The sequence below is a fragment of the Lepus europaeus genome, chromosome 9, assembly GCF_033115175.1.
Source record: "Lepus europaeus isolate LE1 chromosome 9, mLepTim1.pri, whole genome shotgun sequence".
NCBI lineage: Eukaryota > Metazoa > Chordata > Mammalia > Lagomorpha > Leporidae > Lepus > Lepus europaeus.
In genome coordinates, this window is record NC_084835.1 from 36,141,963 (window position 1) to 36,159,821 (window position 17,859).

General features: G+C 51.7%; 1 protein-coding gene across 1 annotated transcript; it reads right to left on the reverse strand.

The window, feature by feature from the left end:
- Window positions 1-1,086: 1,086 nt before the first annotated feature.
- FEZF2 (FEZ family zinc finger 2) lies at window positions 1,087-3,980 on the reverse strand. The gene is made up of 4 exons (XM_062200183.1): window positions 3,120-3,980; window positions 2,621-2,755; window positions 2,257-2,389; window positions 1,087-1,346 (listed from the first exon to the last, which is right to left on the reverse strand). Exons 1-4 carry the CDS (start codon window positions 3,978-3,980, stop codon window positions 1,087-1,089), a joined length of 1,389 nt encoding a protein of 462 aa, XP_062056167.1.
- Window positions 3,981-17,859: the final 13,879 nt, after the last annotated feature.

Genomic DNA, 17,859 nt, shown 5'->3' on the forward strand with positions numbered 1-17,859 from the left:
CTCTTAATTTGGGTCATTACTTAGAAAGCAAGCGTGAGATCATTTCATCAGCGTGCTCGGCGGCGGAGATAGCTATTCAGGAAATGGGCTAACTGCGCGATAATCAGGGCCCGGGAGGCGGCGGCGGCGAGCGCAGGGAGACCCGGCGCGCCCTCCGGCGGTAGGGCGTACGGCACCGGGCGGCCAGCCCCCGGGACCCGGAGCGCAGGCGGGGTTGGGGATCCTTAGCCGCCGGGGAAGACTGCGAGTGCTGCTCGTCCTCCTTTGGTTTGCTTTGGACCACAGGATGCGCACGGAAGCGCCCCAGCAGGGCAGTGCGTGGTGACTCGTGCGGGCGCGCCGCTGGCCTCGCGAATGCACCTCAAAACCCAACCACGTTTAACACACCCCTCTTTCCCCTCTAATTTTCTTACCCAATAAGGCAACACCCAGAATGCCAAGCGTCCAAGCAGTCACCAAAGAAAACCTTGGCACCTCCTGGAGGCCGATGAAGGCCTTTAAACCTTTAGCTCCTGGCTGGCTGAGCACGCCAGCGCCGCTGGAGCACCCGTTTGGCCTCACCCCGGCCCCAGCGGCACCCACGGAAGTCGCATTTGGGGAGGGAAATGTTACAAATGCCTATTTCCCTCTCGGTGTGGGGGTGGCCGAACTGACCACGCGGCGAGGGGAAAGGGGGGAAAGAACACGCGCACCAACGATTCTGTTTATTGGGTCATAGATATGTAATATATTCCGTGTTCGCTTGTACAGGAGGATCTACATAGCTGTATAAAGATGGCTGGGGCGCCGCTCTCTTGCGGGGCGCTCACGGTGACAGGCTGCCCAAGGAGAAGCCCAGGCCTGGAATTAAATACGTTTCGGCGCACTGGATTTAAATAAGTTTCCTGAATACACAAAGGTGGGAGCCACGCGAATGCTGCCGGTCCTCGAGGAAACGTATAGCTTTCCAAAAATATGCTGGTTTCGATAAATAGATTTTAGCCTCTCTGCTATAGTTTTTTTTTCTTTTAATTTTAGAAATAAGTTTATACGTGTGATCTGTTTGGGGGTAGGATGGGGCGAGAAGGGAGGGCCAGGCGATGGCTTTCAGCTCTGCACTGTCCTGGTTAGGTCCTTTGCGGAGGGGGCGGCGGGGCCCACGCTGTCGTGGAGTTTGCGCACGTGTTTCTTTAAGTCAAAGTTTCTGCAAAACCCTTTGCCGCAAGTGGCGCACGTGAAAGGCTTCTTGTCGTTGTGGGTGTGCATGTGGAAGGTCAGGTTGTAGACCTGGTGGAAAGCCTTGTTGCAGATAGTGCATTTGTACTGCTTCTCGCCGCTGTGGGTCAGCTTGTGGTTCTTGTAGTTCCCTACAGGAGAGCAAAACACAAACAACACAAAAGTAGGGGTAGGCAGTGGAATGAGGAGGGGGCCTGAGCACCCCGGGGGTGGCTCAGGTGCCCGCGCAAAGAAGGCGACGCTTGGTTAGGCGGGCGCGACCTCTTCGAGTGAAGAAGTTGTCAAACTTCGTATGCGTCAAGCCCGCTGAGCTCCCGACTGGACAGAGCGCCGAGTCTCGCCGAGCCGCCCCGCGCCCCTGCCCTGCCCCGCCCCGGACGGAGCCCCAACGAAGCGTCCCCTCCCGCCGAGCTCGCCGGCGGGCCGGGAAACTTTAGCGCAGCCCAGAGACGCACAGGGTCTTTGGCGGGGTAAATGCCTCGCTCGAAGAAATTCGCACAAAGCCGGGCTTCGTTCCTCTCGTCTTTTCCCCTCCTCAGTTAAAAAGTTACTTCCCCCCACCCTGAACACCCCCAAGACCACCTGGAGATCTAAAAACCCCAAGAAAAAAATCCGAGCGGGGCGCTGGACGTAGGGGGCACTGAGCACCAGACCAGTGTCTCCGGAGCCTTAAAGTTCTTCCTTGGTCCTTTTTTTTTTTTTTTTCATTTGAAAAGGGTGCCTCGGCTACAAAGGGATTTTTTTTTTCTTTTGTAAGGCAAAATTCACTCCTTTTCCCACGTCCTTTCCTTCTGCATCCTTCCTTCCCTTCTACCTTCCAAATTCGGAGTCTCCCAGTGCACCCCGCCAGCATCCAGCAAACTCTACAAACCCTGAGAGGAGAGCTTCCCCTTAAACCCAACACAACCCGATTGCAAAGAATTGCGGCGCCCGAGCCCGCAGCGTGCGCGCTGCCTTTCCCCAGAGCCCTCCTTCGCGGTCCCTTCCAGCCACGACTCGCCGAGTCCCCAGGTGAGGGGAGGGCCTCGCCCGGCACGTTACCTTTTTGGTGAAAGCCTTTGCCGCAAAATTCGCAGACGAAGGGCTTGTAGCCTGCGTGGATGCGGATATGCGTGTTGAGCGTGGAGCTCCGGTTGAAGGCTTTGCCGCACTGGTTGCATTTATGTGGTTTTTCCTGCGGAGAGGGGCGCGCACACACTAAGGCCAAGACCCTGGAGGGAAGAGGCTATCCCGAGGACACCTCCAGGGGACACGCCCCCCACCCCCCGGAAGTGGGAAATCCTTGACCTTCGGACCCTCGGTGCTTCGCGCTGGCTCCGGGAGTAAGGGTGTAGTTTGAGGGCAGGAGGTAGGGAGAGAAGGGGGTTCGTGCGTGCGCGGGTCAGGCCGACCCAGGGCCACGTACCTGGGTGTGGATGATTTTGTGTCTGCAGAGCGTGCTGGCCTGTCGGAAGCCTTTCCCGCAGACTTTGCACACAAACGGTCGGGCTCCGGTGTGGACAGGCATGTGGCGGGTGAGGTTATAGTGAGCGTTAAAAACCTATGGGGGGGGGCACGAGGGGAGCCTTGTCGTGCATCTCTTGGGTGACCTAGAGCCAGCCCTGGGAAACCAGAGCCCGTGTCCCGCGACCGATGTCCCTCTCTAGAGACCAGAGCCCCTCTTGGCTTGTAAAATGCTTCCCAAACCTACAGCTTAACCCCAATACTGTGTGGCCGCCGTCAAGAGCATCCCCATTTTATAGGATAGGAGACTGAGGCCCAAGGACACCCCCCCCCTCCATGTGAACACACAGCTACGTGGGGCAGCTCCTCTGTTGGAGAAAGGGGGCGTTCCGGGCTGTTTCCAAGGAAGCAGCCGCCGCTGGTCGCCCCTCCCTATCCCTACTGGTCCCTGGGACTCTCACCTTGCCGCACACCTCGCAGGTGAAGTTTTTGGGCTTGCCGTCCGCCGGGCCCCCGGGCAGCTTGCTGTGGCCCTTGACGCCGCTGCGCTCGGCGGTCAAGGCCGAGTTCTCCTTCAGCACCTGCTCCAACGGCGCGGGCAAGCGCTCCTTATGGGGGTAGGGAGCTGGATGGGGGAACTTGTCCGCGGCCAGGCCGGCCAGCTTGGCATTCTCCAGCAGAAAGAGCTTGGGGTGAGCCGCCAGGGCGGCCGGGGCCTGCGCGTTGAGGAGGCCGGAGGGGAAGAGGTGGCCGCCGAGAAGCTCGGAAGGCTGGTAAGCGGTCGAGTCCAGGTAGTTGAAGTAGTAGAGAGAGCCGCTGGCCGGCAGCCCCACCGCCTGGTTGATGACCTGCGGCTTGATGACCCTGCCCGCGGGCAGCGCAGACGGCGCCAGGCCCAGCTCGGCCTTACAGCACACGCCACAGTTGGTTTTGCACAAGCCGCTGGCGCCGCACACCGGGGCCCCCCCGCCGCCGCCGCCGCCGCCTCCTCCTCCTCCTCCACCGCCACCGCCGCAGCCCGCCCGGAGGCTGCTTTTCCAGAGCTCCGAGTAACTGAGCAGTGTCTTGGACGGCACCTCGTAGCCGAGGGGCTGCAGGGGGATCATACAGGGCAGCGGCGAGCAGAGGTTGAGCAGTTTCTTGCTCTGGCTGCCGTCGGCCTCTAGCGCCCCAGGCCGGGGCTCAAAGGGCGCGCGGGGCTCCGACGTCTTGGCCATGATGCGCTCGATGGAGAAGGCCAGCGTCTTGGAAGTAGCCGGCGACGCTCCGGCGCGCGGACAGGCCGGGGGCACCATGGTCTCCAGGGAAGCGGAGCTTGCCATGGCGCGCGGAGCCGAGCCGAGCCAGGCTGGGCCGGGGCGCAGCCTCTCTCCTCTAAGTCTGCATTCCGGAAAAGGCAGGGGGGGAAGCCGCAATTTAATAAGCACCTAGTCGGGCCCGGGTCACCCATTTGCATTCAAATGAACAGAGGCAGAACAAAGTGCACCCAAGGGTACCAAATTACCGCCCATTAACCCGGCGCGCAAAGGAACCCACCAGCTCCTGCCCTGGGACTTTGAAAGAGGGAAGAAGTGGGAGGGTTTACAAAGGAAAAGGAGAAGCGGGGGTGGGGGGGAGAAGAAGAAAAGAGCCTCAAATTAACCCCCCCTCCCCTTGAGCCCTTCCCTGGACCCGGGCCTCCGCCGCGCGTGCTGCGAGCTGGACAGTGAAGGGGCAAAGTTACAGAGGCCCGGGAGAGCCACCTCGCCTTTACCTCTTGTCCCCACCGCCAAGGAGAAGCGTTCCGAGCCATGCAGCGTGCCTCTTCTGTCACATTTTGATAGCAAACATCTTCCCCTCCGCGTGAGATCACTGTCTTTTACATTCAGCTGACATCACATGAAGTCACTTGAAGTGGAATGACTTGGGCGGCGGCGCGGCTCCCGTAGCGGCCCCTGTGTTCCCCCGCGCCTGCCGGCCGCCGCCGCCACCGCCCCTCAAACTTTAAAAGGAGGCAACTGGCGCCCGCGCTCCCCTCGGGAAAGTGCGAGCGGTTTGCGAATCGGGAAGGAGGGAAGAGACGGGAGGGGGAGGGGGAGGAATCGTGATGGTTTTGCCGGTGGAAGGAAAAGGGGGGGGGGGTGCGGAGAGCCCGAACCCAAACCCAGGCAGAGTTCCGTGCGTGATTCACAACTTTGGGGGCCTGCAGGTTTGGGGGACGTGGGGAGGGCGGGGGGGGTCCCGAGCACGCCGTCCCGAGGAGCCCCTGGGTGTCCGTCCAGTCACCGAAGTATCCCTTAGCCCTGCGCAGCCGAGCTGGGCATCGTGCTAAACTGCCATTTACCCACGGAGCCGGCGCCAGCCCCGAACACGCGCAAATGATAATTACCTCATTAGGATGTGGCGCATGGACGCGGGCGTCGCGTTTGGAGGGGTGGGGGGAACTTGTTAATGGGGAAATATTAATTTATGCAAAAGCAACGAGCTCGCCTTGGCTGGCGTCGGAGGTCGGGAGAGCGCTCCCGCCGCCTAAGGACGACCCCGAAGCGAGCGCCCTGGAGAGCCAGGCCTCGCGCCGGGATGCCAGGGGGCTGGGGGGGGGGGGGTGCTCTGCAACGGGCGGGTGCGCCTCCAGCTCTCGGGCCGGCTCCCCGCCTGAGGCTGGGGGGGAGCCTGCACGGCTCGCTGGAGGGCTGTACGAGATCCTAATCGATCAGAACTGCTGGTTTATGATCGGGTTGCTGGGGCAAAGCCGTGCTGTGTTGCCGGCGGACGGCTGCGTGCGGGGAGGATCGAGGGCAGTCTCCCCGCCGATGGGTACTTACTGTTTGTATAATTGAGAAGGTCCAATCTCCACCTGTTTAAGGAGCAGATTGAAACAGCAGAACCTCCCCTGGATCCTATTAAAACGTTTTTCCTCCTAAGGCCATTCAGTCGAACCAATTTTCCGAAGTGATTCATGGAGCTGAATTCTGCCAAGGCAGCTCTTTCACTTTTAGCCACTAAAGCACTGCGTGGAACCGGGTTTTGTGTTTTTCTAAAATAAAGAGAAGGATTATCAGAGAGGAGAGGGAGGGGGCCTGAAGGGGGGCGGGCAGAGACTTAGTGTGGCCAGAGGTACAAGCAGTGGAAAGAAAAGGCCCTTTGCTAGACAGGCCCCAAGTAAGTTCGGAGGAATTCGGCGTTTTGTGCCTGGCTCACAAAAGCGGCGCAATCGGCGCTTGGTTTGGAGGGGCTGAATTCATCTGTTTGCAGACCATTCCACCTGCGTATCACAACAAACTGCTCAAAGACGCTCCCGCACTTTCAACAGGCCGGGTGCTCTTGGCGACAACAAAAGTGGTCCAGGCTGAGAGTTCTTAGGGTGGAGGGGTTAGGGTGGAGGTGGGGGTGGGGGGGAAGCGGAAGGCTAGCGAGAGGGGGAGCGAGAGAATTAAGTTGAGGAAGTGGGGGGGAGCTGGGGGTTTTGAAAACTTTTGGCTGGTTTTGTGCACAGGACAATTATATCTTGCCAGCCGGCTTTTTGCAAGGCCATGAGCTTTGTAGCTGCAACCACAGTTTAAGAGGATTATGGTGGGTATAATATGAGCAAACAGGGTTGAGGGTTTGATAGTGAATTCCATCTCCAGAGACACACGGTCATGTGCAACCAGAGACAGTGCTGGTGGAGGCAAACCCTTCCCTTCTTCACTTAGGAACAGGTAGTGAAGGGCTGGGCATGCCCTCCCAGACCCCCTCCTTCCACCCAGCACAGCCTGCAAAACATCCTGGGAGAACTGTCCAGGGACAGGACAGGGGAACTCCACTTTTAACTTTGGGCAAATGACTCCCTTTTCCCCTGCAGAATTCTCTTTCTACCTCCCAATCCAGTTGCTAGCTCCTCTGTTGTGCCCTTCAAACAAGATAAGGACAGGCAGGTAAGGGAAAGGCAAGTGTACTCGCAAAGAAAGGAGAGGGGAACAAAGAGAGGCCTGGGGGTGGGGTGGGGTGGGGTGGGGAGGTCACCTGGAGGGGGAACTACCCATAGGTTAATGTTCTCACCCCACCAAGCCCTAAAGCTTGCAGTCATAAATTCAGCAGTCATAAATCTGTTCATTTAATACCTGCCCTCGCCAACACACACACACATACACACACACACACCAGTTTCCAGATTTCCAGGCTAGAAAGAGACTTGCTCGTCTGGAGAACATTTCCATACAGCCTGGCTCATTTAGGAGATATTCAGACAGACAGAATTGCAGACACAGTGTACCCCCATCCCAACCTTAAGGTGAACACAAGAACACAGACTGCTGCCACCCTCCCCCCAATAGGAAACAAACCAACTCACCCCAACATTGAAACAATACCAGTATACCTGCAGCCTCACAAACCCCGAATTTCTATCCCGACTTTCCAGTAGATCCTGCTCGGCACCAGCACCGCACCCCAGCCCTTTTTCCAAATTGGATAATTGTTCATCTCTGCAACAGCTCCAGAGTTGTGCTGGTTTGAAAGCTCCATCACGCCGCCAGGTTTTCAGGGGGCTTCCCAGGGACCTGCCTTGCCATCCCTAGCACTTTTTGCGGCTGCAGCAGCCATCTCTCTCGCCCCGGCATCACAAAGGAGTGCTACCTCCACAGAAAGAAAACATTTGGGCAAAAACAAGTTGCCCCTAATGTGCCTCTCTTTCCAAATGTTGGGTGAATACACTGGCTTTTATGAAAGTATTTAATTAGCTCCCACCAACTTCTCCTTCCCTTGCCTGCAGATTATAGTGAAGTGGAGGGTTGGAAACTATTTTACACCTTGCCACTCACATGTTAATTAATCTCTATCTAACCCTAATTGCAGTTTATTCAAGCACCGCTCAACAGCTCACCCACACAATAAACACTGATCCTACTTTTATACATATTACTTCACGTTAACACATTGAGTAATTAACTCCAGTACCAACTAATAGTGCAAACAAATATTTTCTGTAAACGAGATGATTTCAGGCAGAATAATAGAGGACCAGGGAAACAGGGCGCATCGTGGAGGCAGTGCTGAGATTTTCATTGCCGTCCCTAACCCCCCAAATTCATTCTCACGGGCAGTACCTTTTTTTTTTTTTTTTTAGATTATTGAATTCAAAAAGAAGGGCAATTATGTAAACGAAAATTTCACAAATTTAGAGAGCTGGTGGAGGGGTTCTCTAGGATGGCCAGTGACATTTTTCTACCTCCACATCTTCAGTGGGGGAAAAAAAATACAAAAAATACGCTGACATGAAGGGCAACCCGAGACAGACTCCAGGGCTTTGTCGCTGTTTCAGGGATGTGCATCTGTTCACGCAAAAGGGGGCTTTTCTGAAACTGCTTGCCTTAAAGGAGTCTTGCTCCCTAAATGATGAGTTTCCAGGACAAGTGGTCCGAGGAGGTGGTGAGACTCTGCGGCTTCAGTTTCCCTGCTTACCAGGAATGGGATAGGAGCTTCACTTCGGGGGTGCTGGCGCCTGGAGATCTAGGGCCAGCCCTAGTGGGCCGCACGTGATTGCGGCCCAAGCGAAGTCTTCTTTGCCAAGTGCACCCTCTCCACCCCTGGACCGGATTCCCAGGACTTGCAGGGGAAAACCCCAGGGAATCCGGGCCTTCTGCTGCCGGCCTCGCTCCACAGCGTGGGCTGCAACCGATTGCGCAAGGAAGCTCAACCTGCACCCCCCCCCCCCCGGGGTCCTCCCCCGCCGGAGACTTCCGCTCCAGGCCTATCTCTTTCGCAGAGACTCAGCCAAAAGCCAGACTTGCTTCTGCGCCATCTGGCCCTCGCGCGGGCCTCAATCCCGGGCCTTGGTAGGCAAACCCCGGCAGAGTCAGGCCTGGAGCGCTTCTCTGGCCTCTTCCCTTACCACGCTGCGGCTCTGTGGGGCCTGCCCGGGTCTGCGACCCCTGAGACCCGCGGCCGTGCGACGCCGCGCCCCAGCCAAGCGACTCACACCGCTGATTGGGGGATCCAGCCCAACCCCAAGGACTGGAGCGCAGTGTTTTAATTGAAATCGCAGGTTTAAGCACAGCTGGCGGCTGTCTATTGATTTTACAGGAGCTTCTCTTGCAGGAAGCATATTAAATATGACTGGCACCGCTGGGGCCGAGCCTCTCCTCCCGCCCCTTCCCTCTGGCCATTTTATGGTCACTAACCCGAACCACTGTAATGATGACTTTCGTTACAAAACAATTTTTTTTTTTAAATGCCAGAAATCGCCCTCACTTAAGGACGGATTACTTAGCAGACGCCTTCCCGCGGTGTAGACAACCTCAGAGGAAAATCCCTTTCTAGCGCTGAAGCTCACACGTCTGCGCACCGCTTCTGGGATCGCTGGCGGAAAAGGCGAGCGTTTCCTCTCCAAAAGGGCGTTGCAATTCCAGCCTTGGTAGCTTGGATCTCTTGGTTCTGGATGCTGGCAAGGGGCGCTATTATTTTTGAAAACCATCATTATTATTTCCTCGTCTGGGTGCCATACACAACACACTGTGCAATGCCATCTCACGGGGTGGGTTAAGCAGCTTGGGCAGGGGAACGCACACTCCAGGCTGCTGAGTTGGGCAAACAGTCACGGTGCAGATTTCAAGTTCTTGCACCCCATCCTCTCTGCCTTGGTGATGGGGGAACCCAAAACCCCAAACCAAACAAACTCTACGGTTTACAGAGCTTCCCTCCCTTCCCCTCTTCCTCCCTTCCTCCTTCGGTCCTTCCTTCTTTCCTTCCTTCCTTCCTTTTAGAATCTGATTTACTTGTTGCCGGCTTAACCGCTGCTGAAAATAGAATAACTTCTGCAGAGTGATCTTGTGCGATCCTCTTTTTTAACCCCCACCCCCCATCCTGAAGCATTTTATGGGAAACATTCAAATAGGCTTGGCGGTGGCAGGTTTGTCTAGGGCACGGGCCTCCGGCTTCGGTGAGCCTTGTTTTCAGATCAGTGCTGTCGGCAGACAAAGAGCCCAAATACCCCAGCCGGCTGAAGCCAGGCGCGCCGGGAGAGCTCCCGGGCTCCGGGTACCCGCCGCACAGTCCTGGGCCCGGGCCTCCGGAGACACATGCATCTGCTCGCATCCTTGGAGAGCCTGCGGGGCGCGCAGACGGGGTGGCCGAGCGCCCAGCTCGCTGCATCCAGCGGTTATTTTGCTTCCTCCATTTGCGAGCACAGACTGCTTTGCAAATCTCAGTGTACCCACAGACAGGTTTCCAGCCTTGAGTGGGAACCGCTGCCCCCATCAGCCAAGGGGAAGCCGGCTTTGCAGCCTGGGGCGGGGGCGGGGGCAGGGGCTGGGGGCGGGGTGGTGGTGCAAACCTACCAAGATTTCCAGAATTTTCCCAACCCCCTCTGCCAACACCTCAGAGGACATTCGCTGCGTCTTCGGAAATCTGCCCAGTGTGTGCGCTCCTAGGCCAGAGGAAGTCTCCCCAGAGAGCAGATCTGCAGGCTCGAGTCGTGCAGGTTTGCTGCGCTCTCCTCTTTGCCCTGGATGCATATGTAATCACAAAGAGATACATGCATAACATATAGATGCATATGTCTGCATATTGTGTCTATGCATGCATGTATATATACTATATGCACAAGACATTTCTGTACTACTGGAAGTGCCATTTCATTAGGAATCTGATCCAATACCCGCCCGCGCGTGTCATTTTTGGGAGATGCAGTGAAGGACAGTGAGGGGAGCAAGTTGCCTTTAGCCCTGGATTCTCTCTTTGCCCAACGTTTCTGGGGTGGAACCCAGAGGAAATAGTGGTTTACAAGGAACAAGTCCGATCTACCTTATTTATAATATTAGAGATATACATACATATACACATACATATATCTGGATCCTTGTAATAAAAGAGGGATTAGTAAGTGTTGGGCCTTGAGTCCTAGGGTGATGTGGACTTGCCACTCTCTGGGTACACTGCTTAGGATCCTCCACATTATTTAACTTGGCAGCTGGTTAAACTCCGCGGTGGAGCCTGCCCAAAGGTATTAGCATTAAGTGCTGAGAGCAGGAGTTAAGCTGGCAGGGAAAGGTGGGGGGGTCAGGCAGGGGTAAAAGGGTGAGAGGCTCCGATTGCAGATTCCCCTAAACTTCGGTAGGCTTGCCAGCCCCTTGGCTCACAGAGTTGACCAGGACAGTGCAGGAGAACTTGAGGCTAGTACCTCCTCTCTGTTTCGTTTGGCTTTGGGGCGAACTTTTCATAGGTGTCTCTGTGGCTCCCACTTCCTCAGCCGAATCCCATTCTTCCCTTCCCTGAGGTCCCTGTCTGCACGTTCCCACCTGGAAGTTTGTAGTTCCATTTAGAGGAAGGTGGAGTGGCAATCCCAAAACTGCCGAGTGGAGCTCCTTCTCAATCTGCTTGTGCTTCCTTTGCTGTCTCCCGCACTCTCACAGACCCTTCCACAAGCTAGGCTAGCAGTTACTACATGATTACCTCATTACTGAGGACCTACGGGGTGCCAGACACAGCGCTCAGTTAAACGCCCACCCAACCACTTCTCACACTGTCCAAGGGAGTCTGTGTCTAGAATCAGTATCCCCATCATACAGGTATGAAAACTGAGGCTAGGTAACATTGGATGTCCAAGCTCAAAAAACTGGAAAAAAAGAGGTTGTTTTTAGAACCTGTACTCCCAAGCACCATGCTAGGAGCTCAGAGCTAAGCAGTGAACTTTAATACTGGTGGAGTGTCAGTTGGGACACACACTGTGGAAAACTATGAAAGTTGAGTATTTGTATTACATACGATCCAGCCATTCCACTCCTCAGCACAAACAACAGAAATGGGTATCTATTATGTTTACCAAAAGGTGTTTCCAAGAGCGTTCATAGCAGCACTCGTTTAATACCCATAAGCTAGAAATGGAATAACCATCAGAGTGGGAGCCATAAATAAATGGTAGATTTTATAAATGGTAGCCATAAATAAATGAACACTTTTTTTGGTAGCTTCCCAAAAAAGAATGCTTCAAGGGTACTTTGAGAAGTTTATGAAAAAATGAAATGAGGGGCTTGCTCTTGTGGGACAGTGGTTAAGATGCTGCCTGGGACATCCACTTCCCATGTGCGAGTGACTGGCTGAGCCCTGGCTACTCCACTTCTGATTCCAGCTTCCTGCTAATATGCTCCCAGGGAGGGAACAGATGATAACTGAGTACTTGGGTCTTTGCCACTCCTGTGGGGGACCCTGAGGGAACTCTAGGCTTTGGGCTACAACCTTGCCCAGCTCTGGCTGTGACAGGTTTTTGGGAGTGAATCTGCTGACAGAAGATTTCTCTGTCTTGCTCTGCCATTCTAACCATAAAAATAACGAAATGCATCTTTTAAAGTGGAATACAAAGATAAATTAATTTTGGCATAAAAAGTTTTGGAATCAATGCATAATTCATCTATGAATTTTTCATGAACTTTCTGAAAGTCCTTTCATATATTCTTATATCAATAAAAACAAAAATCAACAAATTACTGTTACACTCAACAGCATGATTGAGGCTCATGGACAAGGTTTTGAGTACAAACAGCCAGATCAAGCATTTGCTACTGCATGATTCCTTTTAAAAAAAGTTCCAAAATGGGCAAAATTTAGGGGCACCAGAAGGGCTCCTGTGGTTCTAATAAAAGTCTGTTTCCTGATTGTGGTCCTGGTTTGTGGATGCTCATTACATTATGTTTTTGTATTTCTTTCTATTATTTATGTTTATGTCTCTGTAAAATACACTGGTTTGTTTACACTTCTGTATTACAAAGATACTTCAAAAAGTTCATCAAAAAATGGAATTAAAAGACTGATTTCTGTGCAAACATTTTGAAATTTTCAGTTTTCTTCATATACATTTTTCATGAACTTTTTAAAGATTCCATGAGTGTGCTATAATACACATGTATCTGTTAAATGAGTGAACATAAAGTGTGAGTTTCTGACTAGGCCCCCACCCCCCACCCACCCCCCATTTCCCCAGAGACCTGCTCCTTACCTGTCTCATAGGTAATGCTCCTTTAATTTCTCCTTCTGGATAGATACTATATCAATAATCAATTAATTGGCATCTCATGTAGACTTTAAATCAAGCTGCATCCAGAGTTGGGCACTGTGGTGCAGCATGTTAAGCCACCCTGGGGATACCTGCATTCCTTTTTTTAAATTTTTTTAATTTTTTATTTCATAAATGTGAATTTACAAAGTGCAACTTTTGTATTGTTGTGGCTCCCCCCCCCCATACCTGCATTCCTGTAATGAAATCCTGGTTTGAGTCCCAATTCACTTTGATTCAGCTTCCTGCTAATGCACCTAGAAGGCAAATTCTTGGGTTCCAGCCATCAACGTGGGAGACCCGAATGGAGATCCTGGCTCCTGGCTTCAGCCGCCCGTAAGGCTGTTGTGGGTGTTTCAGGAGTGAACCAGTGGATGGGAGATATCTAGCTCTTCTCCTCTCCCCTAAATGTCTGTCTGTCTCTCTCTCTGTGACACCTTGCCTTTCAAATAAATAAATAAATCTTTCAGAAAATGAAAGAGGCTATATCCAATCTTCCTAAGCTGGTTGTCTTTGGAGCTGGATGTTAGATCCAGCCTACAGTAGACCCATAAATGCTCAATCAGGAGAGCTGCTCATTTGAAAAGTTCTCAGGCATGACCCAAGCCAAGGGGCAACAGCTAGGAACATGGACCTGTACCCTGTGCCCAGGGCTCCAGGTGAATGACTTCAGGCTAGAAACTGCCTCAAACTTGCCACGTAAACCATCCTGCAGGTTTCCCGGGAAGGCGGAGGAGCTGGTTGTGGGTAGGAGAGCAGGGTATGCGATGTTTGTACAAACTGGCATTAAGAGAAAGTCTTGGCAAGTCCTTAGAGCTCAAATCACTGTGTCTTGGCCCTAGACATGACCAGGGGACAAAAGACAGAATCTTGGCTCTCTGGCAAGTGACCCAGTTAGCAAAACTAACAGTTTTGCTCTGGGAGAGCATGGGGGAATTTATTTTAGCAGGAAAAAGCCATGGAATGCAGAAACCAAACCAAATACTTGACAATCGCTTTGTACAAATCTGGTGACTTCTGCCAGTAATGCCAGTTGCGAATATGACCTCAGTACTTCAAGAAACGTATTAAGAACCCACAAGGGAAGCAACTCAGGTGGTGATGAGGAGGAAATTAGAATGAAGGCTCTAATTCAGATACAGGATACAGATAGGCGCCTTTTCTTGGAAAGTTGAGAGAAGATAGGATGCAAGGTGATACAATTCACCTGTTAGTGAGCCAGAACACTCCTGTGAGATTTTCTATACTGGGTACCGCCCAGATGCCACATTACAGTGCCTCCCCAGACAGATGCTCTCCCTGTCCTGCGGCAATCTACAGCATGCCATTCAACCCACAGATGTGCCTAAATACCTTCTGTAAAACAGCTACCTGTTAACTGCTGCGGAACACGGACGATGAGCATGGTTAGTGCACTGCAAGAATTTCCTAAGGGGTGCAGTTAGGGAAAACAAAAAACAACCTAAGGAGTTCTCTGGCAGTGAGGTTAAAAGATGTAAGACACTTTTCACCCCAACAGCAGCTTCAGGCTGAAATAACAAATACTGGATTTCTGCAGGCATTTCCATGGTCAGGTGTGTGTGTGTGTGTGTGCATGGTGTGGGCAGACACCCACAGGCAGCTCATTGCCTGGTTTGCATCCTTGAAACAGCATTCTGGACTAAGTGGATGTGGGTCTCCCTGAGACATAGCATTTCTTAAGATGACACAACATGTAACTTCTCTTTGGGCTTCATAGAGCTGAGTGTCTTGGAGGCAGTGTGGGTTCTGGAATCGGATCAGGATGGAAGCCTGGCTCATCAATTACCTGTGTGTCCACAGGCAAGTTATTAACCCTTTCTGCAATCCTGAGTTAGCCATATTTTAGAAACTTTACTAATTTATTTATTTAAGAGTGAGAGGGAGACAGGGAACAAGAGGCAGGGAGGGAGGGAGGGAGGGAGACAGGGAAGGATGAAGGGAGAGGGAGAGGGGGATCAAGATGAGAAGAAGAGGCTGGGGGCAGAAAGAGAAAGAGAGAAACTGAGAGCTGTCATCCATTGTTTTATTCTCTGGAAGCTGCCAAATGCCCACAGTGGGAGGGGCTGAGCTGGGCTGGGCTGAAACTAGGAGCTGGGAACTCATTCCAGGTCTCCCACCTGGGTAGCAGGGACCCACCTACTTGAGGCATCACTCATTGCCTCCCAGGGTGCACATTAGTGGGCAGCAACAGTGGAGGGAAGAGCCTGGGATTCCAACTCAGCCCTCTGATAGAAGCATAAGGATCTTAAGCATCAGGTCAAATGTTTCTCCCCACGCTCCCATACCGGCTCCCATCTTCGACAGGAGATGAACACTTACTTGGTCGCAGAGTGGAGAGAACTAGATGAGACAGTGCCCAGGAACTGCTCAGCATCAGTGACAGGCCAAGCCCTCGAGACGCAATTGCTGTTTTTGTTATAGGAGAGGAGAGGGAAGAGGAAGGTAAAAAAATTCCTTCCTCCTCAGTGGAGGAGCTGGTGGTGAAGCACATTAAATTACCATCGGCATCCCATATAGGTGATGGTTTGAGTCCTGGTTACTCCACTTTTGATCTAGCTCCCTGCTAATGTACCCGGGGAAGCAGTGGAGGATGGCCCAAGTGTTTGGGCCCCCGCACCCGCATGGGAGACCTGGATAGAGTTCCACGTTCCTCCTGGCTTTGGCTTGGCTCAGCTCGGGCCCTTGCTACCATCTGGGGAGTGAAACAGCAGATGGAAGATCTCTCTGTGTATGTCTCTCCCTTTCTATCTGCAACTCCGACTTTCAAATAATAAAAAAAAAATTTCTCTCCTGTCCTGTGGTTGACTTGTTTTTGTAAATATGGTGGTTTCTGTTTTTGTGATTCAAAAGGAAATCAATGGAGAAGTTTTGGGAAAAGCAGAGAATTAAAAAGAAGAAAATTGAAACTGTGCACAATTTTACTACCCAGAAATCACAGACAATTCTTTGGTGCACATTGTTTCTCTGCATTCCCAAGACTGCCATCATATGCTATATGTGGCTTTATAATCTGCTTTTCCATTTGCTATAACATGAATATTTTCCCATGTTTTATTTTTATTTTTCTCATATTTAAAATATGCTACCACGACATGATTTTAATCTTTCTGTACTACTTCACAATGTCTTTAACATAAGTTAAATAGTCCTTTGCCATTGGATATTTTATCCTTTTTTTTTTTTTTGCAATGGTTCCTTTAGGAATATTCTCACATAGTAATTTTGTGCATTGTAAATTCCCATAGGATAAGTTCCCAGAAGCAGAATTCTATGGAAAAATTTATACACAGTTTAAAAGCTTTCTAGGGGTCTGGCATGGCACAATGAGCTGTTGCTCGTGACACTTGCATCCTATATCAGAGCATTGGTTCAACTCCCAGCTACTCCACTCCACTTCCTGATCCAGTTCCCTGCTAATCCACCTGGGGAATTCATGGGAAATGGCTTAAGTACTTAGGCCCCTGCCACCCATCTGGGAGACCTGGATGGAGTTTCTGGCTCCTGGATTCGATCTGACTCAGCTCTGGCTGTTGTAGCCATTTGGGGGAGTGAACCAATGGATGGAAGACCTCTCTTTCTGTAGCTCTCTCATTCTTTCAAATAAATAAATAAAATAAAAATTGTCTATTCTGACAAACTGCCCTCCAGAAAGGGGAGGGGCACATCTTTTTCCCCATGGCAGCCAGCAGGATGTGATAATACCTCTCCTGCAGTACCTTTGCTAAACCCTAGGCACAATCCTCCATGAGATCCTGACCAGTTTCATGGGTCCTACATAGTTTCTCATTGTTTTTTCTCTACCCAGGGTGGACTCCCTCAGGTGCCAAGCTATGGAGAAGATGCAAAGTAGAAATGAAAGAGGAGACCTGAAGGAACAGAATACAGGGATATGTAAGGAAAAGGATGTCGAGCGTAAGAGGAGACCACGCTCCCATTGCTTTGGTCTTCAAATAGCTCCCAGTGGCTACAGCCCTTCAACATTTCCTTGAGCAGCAGCCTGAGTCTCCTGCTTGTCGGGACCGTGGAGTCAGCAAAGAGGCTGCTGACACCATCCAGACTTCTGTGCTCAGTCCTACACATAGGTGTGGAAAGGGGGATCCAGCTCAGAGCACAGGCTAAGGCTAGATCAGCGCCGAAGGCTAAGGTGTCTCTGACTCTGGGCTCTGGCCTTGCCGGATGGTTTGCAGATGCAAGGTGGCTAACCAGAGTAGGAACATGCCAAGGGACAGCTCTGCCAGTTTAGACTCCTCACCATGCCCAGAAAAGAGTCAGAAGCTCTAGGTGAAAGAAGGACTAGAGATGAGAAGAGAGGTCTTTTCTGAACCCCACCATGGGCTTTGGGAGAGGATTATTTACCTGCAAGAGTTAGATACTGATGCTGAATGTCAGCTCCCTTCCAGCTAGAAGCTGCAGACTTCAAGTTATCACTCTCATTTCTGCTCAGTCTCTCCTGGTGACTTAAAAATGAGGATATCTTATAATGAACATACACAAAAGAAGTAAAGAATAATATAAGGCAACCAAATGCCACCATCCAGTAAGATCAATACATGGTCTATCTATATGTATCTACACCCCCCATCTATTCCTCCTCATGCTCACCTGTGCGGGTGACAGAGACCCATGTACTTGAGCCATTACTGACTGCCTTCTGAGGTATATCCTAGCAGGAAGCCAGAATTGAAAGTGGAGCCAGGATCCTAACTTAGGAACTCTGATGTGGCATGCAAGCATTTAACTGTTGGGTCAAACACATGCCCCCCACACCCATATTACTCTAAAGGTGGTCTTGGAATATTTTGTCACCCATGCATAATTTAAAGACTATCACCTAACTCCTTCACATAATTAAATAGTCAGTGTTCCGATTTCCTATGTTTAAAATAAATATAATTTTATTTAAATCATGGTCCAGAGAAGGGCCATACATTAGGATGGGTTGTTATGCCTTTAGTTCTCTTAAGTTATAGGTTTTCCTTTTTTTCTTGAAGAATATTTTATTGGAAAAGAAAATCAGATTTTTTTTTCCCCTCTGTTGAGTTTCTCACAATCTGCATGTTGCTGAGAGCGACTGACTTCTTACAATGCTGCCCTTCTTCCTGTCACTCCTTCTGGAACATTCTTTGCTGTTTAAGCCCTGTGACCTGTGAACTCTGGGAAGGCAGGGGCCTCTC